Source organism: Chelmon rostratus, chromosome 1 (assembly GCF_017976325.1).
Source record: "Chelmon rostratus isolate fCheRos1 chromosome 1, fCheRos1.pri, whole genome shotgun sequence".
Lineage (NCBI taxonomy): Eukaryota > Metazoa > Chordata > Actinopteri > Chaetodontiformes > Chaetodontidae > Chelmon > Chelmon rostratus.
Window position 1 is genome coordinate 12004187 of NC_055658.1, and position 15387 is coordinate 12019573.

Below are 15387 nucleotides of genomic sequence, written 5' to 3' on the forward strand. Positions count from 1 at the left end.
TTTTGATTAAAATTTGTATACAAAACATGAGTTCATGAAATGATCTGATGTATCTTCAACGACTCAACAGTAAATAAACCATCTGCAACAGTAAACTGTGAAAATAATGTAAAACAATGATATCATAATTAACATTTACAGGGGCCTTTTTTTATTTTACTTTCGGCACTTCAATAACCTTTTTCTAAAAGTGCATACATATACTTAGGTGACATTTTGAGTGCAGTTGTTTTGATTGTAATAACTTATTTTTATATTGTGCTATTGCTAATTTTACTTTAGGCTCTGAATACCTCCCCAACCCCTTGAAATCAGTCCTGTTTTGAGGTATCTAATCCATCCATTTTCAAGTGGGTAAACTATGACCTATAGTGAGCAATAAAGCACATTATTTTCAGCATTGAAACCGAAAGGATCAAGAACAGCACTTTTAGAAATGATATTTGTGTGCCCCCACCACCTCAACACTACAACAACCCTGCAGCCATTGCAATTGTGATATAGAATATGTCAGAGATGGTGTTTTTGTATTAAAATCTGTTGTTCTACTTTGATCCACTTTCAGAAGACAGTTAAATGGTATCCAATGAAATACAAAAGCGTATTAAACAGCCCTCTTCAGTATTCCCTATAATTATTTTTGTCATCAGTTTTCATTGTCAGTCGCTATTACAAGAGAGGAAAACGCAACCTTCCGCCTAACAATAGTCACGCCAAAATACACACTGGAATTACTTCTGGGTGTGAAATGTGAAACTGATACTCTATGATTCATGTACAGTTTCATGTTTATTAAAGTTGGACGGATTAACAGTTTGTACACCCCATCCACATTGGCATTGGTTTAGAAAGCAACAAACAAGTACAAATGCAGTATATACATACCAGTATACATATATATATAAAATACATTAGCATTTTCACACAACTGTACTGTATTTTTTATTATTATTATTTGAAGTCATGGTTAGGAGGCCTTTTAAGCAAGCTACACTTAAACTGTTCGGACAGAAAGATGCTGTGCATAAGCTGTGAATTTCTGTCATGGAAAGTGAGGCAAGCTTGCAGTATCTACAATACTCAGATCTCCACGTTAGAAAAATAGTCCCATGTTTGCACAGAGTTCCCTACAGAAATGGGTTGCAATTACAGAAGGCTAGCATCAACAGCACAGGCACCGGAGAAACAAGCAAAAACCCACAACAGTGACATGTCTAAGAAAGTTGGAAAAGGAGTTAGAAATAAAGAATTGAGGAGACAAACTTCTCTGTTGTTTTGTTTTTTGCTTCTGTTGTCTTACTCAGAAACTGGCCACACTTAAAAAATTATAGTCCACGGAGGCTTGATTTAGGAAATACTGACAGATTTTCTTTTTCATTTTCTTCAACAAGTGTTGAATATGAAAAAGAAGACAAGGAGGGACACATGTTTTTTTTGCTCCCTCTCATTACTGTTATGAAATTCATGTATCTTCTTCTTGATAAACAATATTTCAAAGTGAAATAGTTTGACATAAACCACTTTTTAGCAAAGCATCACCTACAGCAGACATTTAGGAATATGTCCCTGATTTTGACTGTTCACACAAGTTAGCTACACAAACACATTGCACTCCTGCAATAAGTTATGTCTGTCTGGGAGAAACATTTATGAGGTCCAAGCTGCACTTTATTGTTACCTGACATGCATATGACATTTCGAAAGTGTTCTGTGTTGACGAGCCTGTAAGAATTTCAAGGCTTCATTATGACAGAATATGGTCGAGTTCAGTTTCTCTCCATTTTTGAGAGGGGTGTCAGGATGAAAAGGTTAAAGCTGTAATTCTAGCACACCATCGGGGGTGAGGGGTAGGGGGTGGTGGAAGAGGCAGTTATGAAAGCTGCATCAAGCCATCAAAGCTGTTGATGATATTGGTTTTGTTTTCTCACAGTTTCCAAACATAAAAAAAGGTTTGGGGGTTATGTGCAGTGCATGCATTATAAGACGACCATTTTCTTTGACAGCTAGTCATTAATTTCATTAAGAATATGAAAGAAAGTCACCGCCGTCCATATCCAACGCTTTCACTGGTGGTCTCATGCCAGTGCTGCACACTGTCTCAGAATTCTTACAAAAACATTTTAATTGCACATTTCCAATGACTTTCCTTTATAACCAAGACCACCGTATGTGTTAATGGATTGTGGTGTAGAAAAAGCGGAACCCCCCCCAATATCCTGGACATTCCATAGAATAATGGTAAAGTATACCATAAAGTATTTTCCATAATGTTGCACCTGTGGTTCGTTCCATTTGTTTTAAACATTTTACCCATTACTGCCATCTTGTGGTCAAATACCTTTTTACAGCTTAAATAAAAACTTGCATTCCTTACATGGAAGGTGTTAAAAAAATAACTGAATTACCCACAGCCAGTAACAACAAATGAATTAATTTTTCTTCTTGTAACATTCATATGAAAATTGAAAAAAAAAAACTTACTCAAATGTTTGGAACAAATTACCTCCTTGCCCATCCTGAAGACAAAATCTTTCCATGGCAAGTTTTCCACCAGCACATTTTGACTTCTGATAATTGTTCTGTGAAGTAGTATTCAAATGATCTTTGATCACTGTATGTAGCCTGGCAAAACAAACAAAACAGATCTATGACGGCAGGCGGGTAGCGAAGATCTCTGTTGACTGATTTCATTTGTTACTCAAAACCAGACAAAATTTATGAAGCTAGACTTTCACGATTTGATGATAATCTGCATATCTGCCACTTATATCCGAGCCATAACATTTGCTGTCACAATGCATCTAGTGACACTCTCAGTAAAGACTGTTTGATTTGTGCAGGCTTTAGGTCAGTCTGATCAGGACATTGATGCAGTTTGAGTAGTGACTCCCAGGTTACACTGATTATTAGTGGAGCAACGCAATATTTCCACTGAGATCCATTGAGACTGAGACTATAACCTTGATCACAAGGCATCAAAATTTAAATGTGGTTGCATCAAATTGCCACCAACTGAAATACTGTGAATACAACATCCACTGCCCATATGGCTGAGGGGAAAATAAAACAGCAGTGAGACGAGATCTCAGAGAGTAAAAGACAGACATAAAAGACTCAGTTTCCATCAGTCCTGATGAATCGTTGTAGTATTTCACATTAAAACCCAACACTGCAATGTGCAAGTTAGGACAATATTGATACAATACCCATATGAGGTGATTAGACCAGAACCGTAAGTGGTAATACAATGCATGCTTCCAAAATATTTGCAACAGGTTTCAAAAATTGTGTGTTCTGTTGTTCAAGCAGATCCTCAAATTCAGGTTTAAAACTGTTCAGGCAAAGACAATGACCAGTACAGCACTGAACTCACAGATAAGCACAGGAGCCTGTCTTTAATAAATTATACATTTAAATTGATTAAAGGGCCGGGTGACTTCGTTGTTGTTTTTTTCTTGTATAAAAAGTGTGGTATAACTGGGCAAAGGAATAAATAGATGAAATCATCTGTTTCTTCCTTACACTCTCACAGACATACACACTCCCACCACTTTCTTTGTGTTCCTCATCAACCCCATAGCAGATTCTACTATGGTAATGAGTGTTCTGTGCTTATTGTTATCCCCGCAGTCCTCAGCCATCCAAAAACTCAGCACTTCCTGCTTTAGTCTGGTGCCTCTGATCACAGATCACACGGTAGTTTGAACAGTCAAGTCTCACGTATGGTTACTGCTATTTGTTAACTGTCTCTTTGTGGGAGAGTCTCTTACTCTCTGGGCGACACAGTGAGTGTGGACAGGCACTCCACCTGGCAGACACACCACCTCCGGCTCACTGAAGGTGTTGTGGCACAGGTGGCATCCCTTCTTTTCAGACACAAAGATTGGTTTCTTCCGCTCCTTCAGCTGTGGAGAAAATACAGTAAAATTAGAGTTACAATGACAGGACAAAGTGGTAATGAGCACAATGACAACACATGACAGATGTTAAAATTCCACGAAAAAACGGAATAATCTGTTAAATGATTAAGACAATATAAAGTAACCACTTAACATCTGTTATTACGACACTAATACTTGTTCTTCTCTGTTTAGAGTTCTAGAGGTAATTGACAGGGACACCCTTTTCTGCACTTTTTGTTTATTTTGTCCTTGAGCCACTGTCCCACCAACTAAAATTCAGTGTAGCCTGAAGACATGTTACATTTAAGCAAGTTATATTTCCTAGTTAGAAAACAAATTAGACAAGATTGATGTAAAATACACGAATAACCTTTCAAGAATTATGTATTTGTGAAACTAATCTGCTCCCACCTCCACCTGATTACTAGGACGTGCTTGAATGTTTCACATCTCAGTTCATACCAAGAAAGAAAGCTCCATTGGTGAATTGGCTCTTATTGGTGAAATGGTCAATTAAATAGAAAGTGGAAATGCCCATTTTACATTTATCTTCTGTCTACTGTCTTTTTTGACCAACAGTCCAAATCCCAAATACGTTCAGTTTACTATCATATATGACAATGAAAGGCATTAAGTCCAATTATTTGAGAGGCAGGAAGCAGCAAATATTTAGCTTTGTAGTTAGGAAAAAACATTAATCAATAATAAAAATACCTGCTGATTAATTTCCTGTCAACTTATCTTTGAGACTCTACTTCACTTGTTCACTATTTTACTGGTTTACTCAGAATTCCTCTATGTATTACACAAGTATTGAGAGAAATGTAGATTTATGTTGCTGTTATCATTATTATTATTAACCCTTCTTTTTGGTAACCCTTTGTAAAACTAATGGCATGTTGTGCTTTAAATAACTCGGTCACAAAACAAAAAAAATGTCACAATCTAATAAATGATGATGTTGTAAAAAGCCAACACATTACCGTACTTATTTACTTCACTAATTTGCATGGATTTGTATTATGTTTCTCACCCTGTCATGCAGCAGTTGAAGGTTTTCAGAGCGAGACATCCCCAGCGCAATCTGGGAGGTGCGGCGGGCGTGCATGCTCGCCCTGATGGCTTGACCCAAAAAGGGCCGGAGCAGCTGCAGTGACCAGCCCTCAGGGAGCATGCGCAGGACGCGGGCTGCATCAAACACCTCGCCGTGTCGATTTAGGAGGTCCACTGCCGCCATCTCCATGTCTCCACCGCCACCTCTTGCTGTCTGGTTCCCGTCTAAATACACCCCCAAGAGCAGGTGAAATAGCTGCTGTCGGTAAGCAGAATCCCGGCAAGATGAGGCCCATGTACAGAAGGCCTCAGCCGATGGGAAGTCTCTGAGCTTGTGCACCAATATGTGAAGGGCTTTGTCATGCTCCTCCAGTTTTCCATGTAGTGTTGCACGCTCTAGCAGCAGTTGTTCACAGTTCTCTGTCTTACCTTAACAAAGCAGAAGAACATCAAGAGTCAAAACCTACAATCTATATGATCTCTTCAGCCATTTTGAAAGAAAGTCACAAAGTCTGGAGAAGCACGCCCCATTGTCCTGTCGCCTTTACATCCAGAGCTGCACTAACTCTGCACTACAATTATGGTGCCTCGGACAATATGTGTTAAGTTTAATGCCAAGTTAACATGAACAAAGGTTCATGTTAACTTGGCAACAAAAATTTTCCATTCATATGAAAACACAAAAACACAACTGAAACACTGTTGAGAGCATGCAAAACCAACAGGCGGTGATATAACCCTGTCCCTAAAGCCATGTTGGCCAATCAGAAGCCTGAAAAACAGCTATTACCCCCAGGCCACCTGTAAACGGAGGTCTGATCCTGCTGTGGCAAAGGCATGACACACCTTCGCCATGGTAAACAAAGGAGATAACGGTGTACACTCTGTCATCACAAGCCAAAAACTCTGTTTTCTCTGTCTGCACGTCAACACTACAAACAGAGTTTCCAAATATTTTAAGCCTGGACAGAGTTTTCCCAAATGCTCCATTTTCACTGACCTAAAACTGTGTTTGTATCTGGACAAAAGGCCAAAAAAAAAAAAAAGACAAAAAAACTTTTTGACAAATACCCATGCATGTGTGGACTATACATAAGATGACACAGTTATCGATTGTACAATGACAAGCTAAAACGTCATTACAACGCAATTAAAATCCTCAAAATGCTGGGTAAATTGCTGCACAACAGCATTCATCAAAGTTTACACAAAAACAGAACCATCTCAAAAGAAAGCAAACAAAACCATTAAAGTGGAACGGCATCTTCAGACTTGTTTCTCACCTAAAAGAAACTTTACACGGTATAGGTTGGACTCCCTGAGCAGGGCTTGGAGCCTCTCTCTAGCTCTGGTGAGCTTCTCTTCATCCTTCGGTGACTCCGACAGCAATGACAAGACTCTCTCCAGGTACATCACAGCCAGGTGTGTGTGGAACTTCTCTTTCTGCGTCCACAGACATGGAAGAAAACAATCGGAGTTCAATAAACTTTCCATTAGGAAGACAGCTAAACCCTTCAACACAGTTATACTAAAAATAATATGTTTACGCTGACTTCAAATTGAAATATTCAGATAACTTGAGTCAGTACTCTGAGTAACAAATTTAGGCAGCATTTTTCTGATAACCTTAATCTGACGGTTTATTAAAGATACTACACCAGAAAAGAAAAAATAGAAAGAAAGAAAATTTAAAAAAGAAAGATGGTGTTTGGATTTTTTTCTGAATGCATTACAATAACACAAACCTTTTTGGATTACTATTTTACACATTTTATATATTCTCATTGTGCATATTCTGAATTTTTGCACATTCTCTGGCGAACCTCTTTTCATATTTTGCTAATTTTCTATTTTCTACTTATGCTTCATTGCTTGCTTTTTATCTTACTTTATATGTTTATACTCTCTATGTTTGCTGCTATGCACCAAGCAAAACCTTTAAAAGCAAGCTAATTCACCAAGCTCACAGGTCAGGATTGAGTGAGGAAGTCAAGTGACAGTGCTAGCCACTGAGCTACTGTGTCTCATGTGACCAGTTTCATATTTAGAATGTGGTCAACAGTGAGACGGTTGCAACCCATGTAAATGTATCCATGATCACAATGCAATTCAATACTTTGGAGAACTGACACTGCAGGGAAATTCCTCTCAGGACACTTGCTACCTCGCAGGAAGGTTACGGTTTGGCTCAGCTACAACACAACACAGCGAGCACAGGTTGTGTGTATTGCTTGACATTTGTTGACACCAAGACCAATACCGGGGTTTTCCAGTTCTGTCTCACCACAAAGCTACTCTCTCACATTTGTTATTAACAGCTGATCATTTTATCCCTTTATTGTACCTGTGTCCTCCTCTCCAGCACCAGGTGTTCCAAGTAGAGAAGCAGTGCCTGGTTGTGCTTTCCCAGGTAGCTGATGACATCATCAGGGTTCAATTCTGACTGATCTTTACTGCCAGGTCTCCTAGTAAAGATGTGAACACCTATCTATGAACAAAAGAGAAAGAAAGGCAAGGTTAAAATGAAGCTAAAAAATGACAAGAAAACAATCCGTCAGGAAGGAAATACATGTAGAATATAAAATAAAAAGCACTGCAAGGTGACTCTCTCTAGCCTTGACTTGTCGTACTTTGCATGTCTATTCAATCTACATGATTGTTAAACCAGTTTAAATCAATCTTGTGTCAAGTTAACCGGCACTAATAATCTTTGCCTGAAAGCACAGTTAATTTTTTGGAGGTCATGTAAGGTCCTGGTAACCTACGGTGGGATCCTTCCGCAGGGCCCAGTCTGCATACTTCCATACAAGGTCCAGATTGGAGCAGCAGCAGAGAAAGTCCACAATGTACTCATAAAGGTCAGATCTTGTGGAGTCCTGCACATCCCCATCTACCACGCGAATCCACAACTGTCAGAAAAATTAAGGGAATATGTTAAATTCCTAAACATTATGTTGACATTGATTCTCCAGGGAGAACCAATAATAGACTAATTTTAGGTGTGCATACCTGAAGTGCTGCTGAATCCTGGCCATTATAGTGATAGAGCAGCCCAAGTGCAAAATATCTAGGAGAGGGGGAAAAAGCACTGAATGAAGCAAAGCCTCTCCCTCAAGACTATATTCGTAATTAAATTGGCTTCATTAAACTGGACAAAGTACTAAAGCTTTACCAGGGTGGTAATTAACAGCAAGGGGCAAGGGAAAGTATTTATCCAACAATGCCCTATCTCAGACAGTCCCTCTAGGGATTTGCAAATTTTGTGACCACAATAATTAATAATATTATACTGACTCCCACAATGTCCACAAGAGTGTTCATTTTCTGCTAATTACCACAGTTTTAAGCATGATACATGATCAAATTGAGACTACTAATTTAATATAATTACTCTTTATCAAACAGTTGCCACACACACATTAAATTATGACATTCAACACATCCAGATTGCAGCCACAACTGTGTGTGGATGCTGTTTCAGATTAATAGTGTGTCTGTGTCCATTCCTATAGTAGTGATTCTACCGATGTAAACTCTAAAATGTCTGTGTGTATTAAAATGCAAACCAAAATGAATAGTATACATACTTGTGGTATTTCTCCAGCCATGGGATGCTGTCGGCTAGTAGGCAGGCATTGTCCGAGGCTAGCAGGTCTAGAAGGCTGTCATGATCCTGCTCGGCGTACAGCTTTAACAGTGCAGTGTCCACATCCTCTCTACAGCCATTGGCCACCTCTGTGCTTCGTACCTGTGTGAGGAGATGAAGAACAGTCTGTAACACATATGCAGTATTACATAACTTATGACAAGTGGATTCAAAGCAAAATTCTGTGTGAATAAATCTGTTCTTACTCTACTTACCTCTCCCAAATAACTGATGAGGAATTTCTTGCATAGCAGCACTTTCTCCTGGTCACCCTGTGCCAGGTGGTTGAGATCTGCAAACTCGTGGAGAGGAGGGTGGCAGCGTGTGAATGAAGATGATGCTGGCAGCAGCAGCGGGTAGAGTGATATCAGCTCTCGCACATCCAGCTGACCCTTCCTGCATATATAAAGGTGAGAGCACAAAAAAACTGCTCATGAGTGAGGCAATCAACAACTAAAGGTCAGAAAATAGAGGAACAGTCATAGAAAACACAAGACACTTAAAAGTGCCACATCGTCAATATTTGTTAAAATAATATAATTAATAAAAATTTCCTAGTTGTTTGGTTGCCACCAGGGTTCAGTTGCCAGCTTTCACACTAGCCCAAACAAACTGAACTAACCAGGCAAATGCACCAGGGCCTGTTTCAATCAGACCAAACGGGTTAGGTGTAGAAGCACCCTCAGATTCTTACCTGAAGTGTTCTTTTGCTTCTAGAAACTGAAGTTGGCCAAACTGTATAAAACCTGCCTGCTGGAGGATTCTTTTGTGCAAAATCTGAAAGTGACAATATATGAAACAAATGTGTTTCGGTTAAAAAAATACTGTTAATAATGTGATTCAGCTAAGATTAATAGCTTAAAGATGTTTGTCAAGGCAAAGTTATCATAGTATCATTGATTATTGATGATACCATTATCATTGTATGACCCATTAATCACACACAATGCCATAAAAATCAATACAACACAGTTTGTTACCTGAAACTTGTCTTTGGGAATATTTCTCTGTGCTCCCTCTGTGAGGATGAGTGCCTCCTCCACTCTGTGACTGGCCAGTAAGTCCTGGATCTGTCTCTCCAGTGGCAGGGGTACCAGGACATACACTGCCTTAGTGGAAGCCAGAATGACCTTTCCTAAAACACACAACACTCACAGGTCAGGACTTACATACTGTCAAACAGCCTCAAATACCCATAAGTGGCTTTTATATATACAACCAATGGACTTAAATTTTAATCCTGTGTCCTACAGAACATCCATTAAACCAGGGGTCCGCAACCCGCGGCTCCGGAGCCGCATGCAGCTCTTTCATCCCTCCTGAAAATAATTATTGAGCATTTATTTAAAATGCATTTTATTTTAGTTTGTTCGTTTTGAAACAAACATCGCGAGTGCTCACAGATGACAGCTTATCCTGCGTAAAGATGCAGGTTCAGGAGCAGAAATCACATTAACCACGTTTGATTAATATTTTAATTACCTATTATTTAGCATATATTCATATTTTTTTCATTGTTCGGCGAAATAGTCCTTTTATTATTCAGGTTGACAGCTGACTGCACGTGCCAGTAAAAGGCTGACTGCACGCAGAGAGTGGACGGCATTTTTGGTTTGCTGCCGGTGGAGAAATTTTTTTCAGAAATACAAGAAGGACTCAAATAGACATTGAGTATTTTACTTGAAAGAACCTTCAACCCAACGTCTTTAATTCTGAGTTCAAAATGTTTTTGTTGCACGCAGAAATGTCATTTCGTTTTCTCTGCAGTCGTTCATTGATTTCATCAATGCAACACATTATAGTTGGTTTATAAATGGCATAAAGGCAAAAAAAACAGTCTCAGGCTCTGGACAGAGACAGCTTCATATCTATTTCTCATTATTTTCAATGACTGCAGGCAAACCAGAGGTATAAAATAGGAAATAATAATCAATAATCTTCTGACAGGGTTTTCAGCGTGAGCACAGAGCTTGGTTCAGTTTCTCAGCACCAACTATAAGGACGTGTGATGTACCTGACATCTCCATTCTGCACCTGCCCAGAGCTTAACATCATTTTAGTTACTTACTTTTTACAGCTCTGTTGAGTCATATTTTTATCCTAACACTGAACTGAAAGATTATGTGTAATACAAAAAAGGTTGGTGCTCAAGACCCCATTAAGAATCAAGACCTGAGTGCTCAGCTCTACATACCGTTCAGCCACTTTCTGCTAAAAGGTTTTGGTTTGTCAGTCCAGCAAGCCATACATGACTCTTTCCGTCTCTGTATGACTTAATAACTGAGGTCAGATGACAGGTTTCTATAATCTTTATGGGATGGATATATAAAAGGGAACTCAACCAATTTTACATGTTAAAGTCTGTTTACAGGTCATAGGGAGTACTACTGCATGGAAGAAGAAAAGAAAAACATGCACAAAGCCTTCATTCATGACTCCAAAGGGAGCTGAACAAAGTCTGATAAATTGCCTGAAGTCATTTGAGTCAGCTGAGGCTAGAGATGACAACCTGGGGGTGTGAGGTGAAAAATGAGACCTCTGCTTGTGCGTAATGGCTCCAGGCTACATTAGCTACTACGAGAACATCACACTCAAATCTCAAATCTCTCAGGCCAGGTTGTGACAAGGAAAAAGGACGTATAGAATACAGACATATGTCTTTTTTGAACTGCCCATTGCAAGTTCAACAACGCTATAAGAGTGCAATGTTAAATCAGTGGAGGATTCTTTTAAACCCAGGTATTAAAAAATGTCTAACATAGTTGAGCTTGTTGCCCCTTGTGACCATTAAACCTCTTACAACTTAAATGAGTGATTGAATGAATGGGCATCAATTAGGTAATCACTCCATCTTGTTTTTTGTAAATAGTTGGTTTGATTAGATGACGTAGCTTGAAACTCCTTAAGAAAACAGGAAGTGAGGATACCTTCAAAGTCTTGCAGAATGTGTCCATCCCTGAATGAAAGGGTCTGTTTGAGCTGCTGGTCCAACATACTGTGGATGGTGATGAAGCTCTCATCCAAAGCAACCACATATGGAAAACACACAGCGGCACCAATGACACTCTCTGACCAGTTGACTGGAGCCCGCTGTGATACCCCTTCTGCATTTGCAAACATTCCTGGAGGGGGATGTGGAGACACAATTTTGAGGACAAACAGGAATGTGTAATGTAAACATTGTCTTTCGTTACGAAATTCTCATCGCTTTTCAAAAACTAAAAACAAAAACAGCAGATGCACAGTCTGTGAAGCTGTGGTGTGTGATGGAGGTAAGCCTGTTTGGACAATTCATAAACAAATGTAAAAAGCATTTATAATACAACATCCTTTCATAAAAATGATAAATTAAAAAAGAAATAATATCTATAATTATTGATTACATGTGAAACTGTTAAAAATAGGTACAAAATCAAATTCAAGAAAAGCTGCCAATGCTTTTACAAGCTTTCTGCAGTTTTCACCAAATTAAAATTAAATTAAATTTAAGACTTTTTATCACCATCTTAATACCACATAGAATGCAATGTAGTACCTTTTTCACAGTCATACACATCAAAGAATGACAGAGAACCAGTAGGGACATTACATTTTGTCAGTACTTCCCAGAATGCATAATTCTTAGTCAGATAATTAATCAATTAACATGACCTGGACCCAGATAGGTGTTGATGAAAGGATCAACCAGCAAAAAAAAAAAAAAAAAACTGAATAATTTAAGTTTCTGCTAACCCGGACACTTGACTATTTTGAGTTGAGGAGTTTTCTAGCTACTGTAGCTAGCAGTACTGTAGTAGTGACTTTGCTTACTAGGTCTGATGGTGAGGACTGAAACACTCAATTCATTAGCCATAAATAATGTTCCTGTCTATGGCAGGGAAGAAAAAGTATTCCTTTGTAAATTAAATATAAGACTGTTTGATACCTTTTAAGGCCTTTTTTAAGAGAACAGAATTCTACAAAGACCCTGTTTTTGTCCCGACTTACCCAGACCACCAGGAGCTGCTAAGAGGAACTCCTCCCTGCCGATCCTCTTCACTATGGGTCTCCTCTCCTCGCTGTTGTAAGGGAAGAGGTCTTGGGAGGCTCCTGTGTTGTAGTTCAGAATCATGTACTGCGTAGCGAGGGCCAGGCACAAGAAGTAACCATCAAGGCTGATGGCACAGGGCTGCTCAGGAGTAGTCACCTCTTTGACCAGCTGCACTCTGTCCTCATACACCATATAAATCTGCACTGTCCGCCGCTTGGAGGAGAGCACACCCATTTCCACACAGAACGGATCACCGTTCACAGGGTTCTCATTAATGCAGAACGCCGTCACACCTCTGATCTTGGCTCCACCTCCTGCTGCCGACGGCACAGTCTCCAGTGTCACCATATCGACAAGGAACACTATTCCATCGCAAAGCACTATCAGACGCTCCAAAGCAGAGGCAGCACGCAGCTCAGCCACTGGTTTCTTCAGGCCCAGATATTTGTGCAGCAGCTTCTGAGCCGAGTAACTCAGTTTCCCTTTGGAGGAAGTAACCTCATCCAGGAGGAAGTGGTGGATGAAGCAGTCATTGGTACCCATGTACAAGTGCTTTCCGCAACATTCAATGCACTCGATGTTGATGCGAGCCTTGTCGCCCATGAGGAGATCTCGCTCCACAGCGGGGACTAGCTCAAAAGCCTTCACACTCATCTCGGCCAAGGCATCTACACTAGATGATACAAAACAGACAGGCATCAACAAGACTGCAGACAAATTAAAACAATCAATATGACGGTACACTGCAAAATATTTTGTTGCAATAAATTATTCAGTCACTGGCAATATAACAGTTCATTAATAGAATATACTGAGGCATGGGCGTGTCCTATCCTGCATGTAGGCAGTTCATAACTGTAGTTGTTTCTGACTGATTTACTTCTGAATAATGACACATCAGGTTTTGGAGTGTTGGTTGGGCAAAATATTCCCCTGGGCTCTAACATATTAAAGTGACAGCTCAAATAATTTATCCACTTATTATTAAACTGTGTGTTTTTCTTTCGTTTTGGACTGTTCTTCCTTTCCACAAAACAAGTCTTGTCTTGTCGGCCTACATACGGGCTAGGGAGTGTGTGATGCTTGAATAAAAGTACTACTTATGGCTTAGCGCCTATGGTCAGAGAGATAATTGATCATGTTTAAATTAAATGGGTGCTTGTTCATTTTAAATGTTAGATAGATTCAAAGTCTGTCATGTTATGGCAACTTAGCTCCTTCCCTACCACTCTGTAATGCTTACCAAAACCTCATGTGTGCGTTAAAGTATTTAAGCTTCGTAAGTCACCTTTCTAAATAAGTGGTAATGGTGAGTCTAGCCACGGTTACTTTTCAATAATTCTGGAAAACAATTAGCTATCATACTTTATCATGTAACGTTGCTCAAGTGGTAATAGCTAATGACATTAGCAGGAGCTAGCTTGCAAAACCCACCAGGGTTAACGGCCGTAACGTTGGCAAAACAAAGTTCGCCATTTCACACTGGCTGTTTGGAGTTGGAATATTTTGTTCGTGGGCTAATTTAAATTAATCATGCACGAAGTCGTGGTTGGCTATGAATTGATTAGGTAGCTTCTGAGTCAGCTAGCCGAGCTAATGCTAGCTTCAATCAACAGTACCCCAGTGATGGCAATGCTAGCAAGCTAACAAACGCAACGATAGACTTTAAATAAGGCTACAGAAAAGATTGTTGATAACGCGCAATTAAGCTCTAAAGCTACGTTACAACAAGTACGGGATGTCGGTCCAAAGGAGAAGCACCTTATTTCCAACCGGCCTCCCCTCCCTTGAGATGATGCTCTGCGCACCAACTCCCTCCCTAGTTCCTCCTGGAGCTGCTAGCGTTAGCAAGCGTACCTACCGCTACTGACAGCCCTCGGGACGGCAGGCCGGATCACCACCAACAGGCGAGCCTTACTACTCCAAAAACAGCGGCCACGACATATATTTAGAGTCAAACATTAATATAGCCATGGTGCTCAGGTCGCCGCCTCATCGACAGCGGGAATTATGGCTTAAATGGTTGCGTTAGGGCTTCCCTGTCCAGTATAAAACGCCGCCCATTTGCACTGGACTCCTGGTGGTTGCAGGTGGTGCAGGGTTGCGTTCAAGACTGTCTAGCAAGGAGGGAAGTTTCACGATGAATCAACACATGTTAAACTGACTTCTTCAAATGTCTTACTGCAGTATTCATGTGGCAAGTTTCATAATCTTCATATAACAAATTTACTTTGAGTAAATCATGATTTTCGAAACACTGAAATTCTGAAATCCACAGTTCATTTTCTCACATTATGCATTTATTCTTGCCTTTACATATTCATAGAATTAAAATGTGTGACTAGAAATATTTTCAAAAATCTGGTGATGGATGTAATCAGCCTCTGTGATAAAAATGGATAACACTGCTCCTCTAAATAACTGTAATTCTCAGGCATATTCATCAACATGCTAACCATAGGAATATTCAGATGTAAAATAGTTCAACTAAACCAAAATGTTGAATATACTTCAGTGTTCTGGTGTTGTCATGAAAAGGATTGATAATAGATGAATATTACTGTAGCCTGCATCGAGATTTAGTGCAAATAATTCTGTTCTCAGATGCAATTAATGTACAATGGCATATATGTAGTGGAGGGCGGGCTGCACCATGCCAAAAGATTTGTGTGTGTTGCAAAAACAAATATCACATGTGAGGTGGAAGAAGTGATGAGACAGGACAAAAGAATTCCCACAATAGTTTGTGATAGACC

General features: G+C 39.6%; 1 protein-coding gene across 4 annotated transcripts; it reads right to left on the reverse strand.

The window, feature by feature from the left end:
* Positions 1 to 781: 781 nt before the first annotated feature.
* Positions 782 to 14703, reverse strand: tgfbrap1 (transforming growth factor, beta receptor associated protein 1). 4 transcript variants are annotated; one of them, XM_041942905.1, is made up of 13 exons: positions 14493 to 14703; positions 12589 to 13299; positions 11529 to 11723; positions 9582 to 9736; positions 9296 to 9378; positions 8817 to 8997; positions 8543 to 8703; positions 7965 to 8022; positions 7721 to 7864; positions 7300 to 7443; positions 6239 to 6398; positions 4936 to 5384; positions 782 to 3905 (listed from the first exon to the last, which is right to left on the reverse strand). In XM_041942905.1, the coding sequence occupies exons 2-13, from the start codon at positions 13283 to 13285 to the stop codon at positions 3717 to 3719; spliced, it is 2616 nt and encodes an 871-aa protein (XP_041798839.1). In that variant the 5' UTR covers positions 13286 to 13299; positions 14493 to 14703; the 3' UTR covers positions 782 to 3716. The 4 variants fall into 4 exon arrangements, with proteins under 4 accessions (XP_041798839.1, XP_041798832.1, XP_041798847.1 ...); XM_041942898.1 differs by having other exon boundaries at positions 12589 to 13304; XM_041942913.1 differs by having other exon boundaries at positions 12589 to 13304; positions 14489 to 14703.
* Between the last annotated feature and the right edge of the window lie 684 nt (positions 14704 to 15387).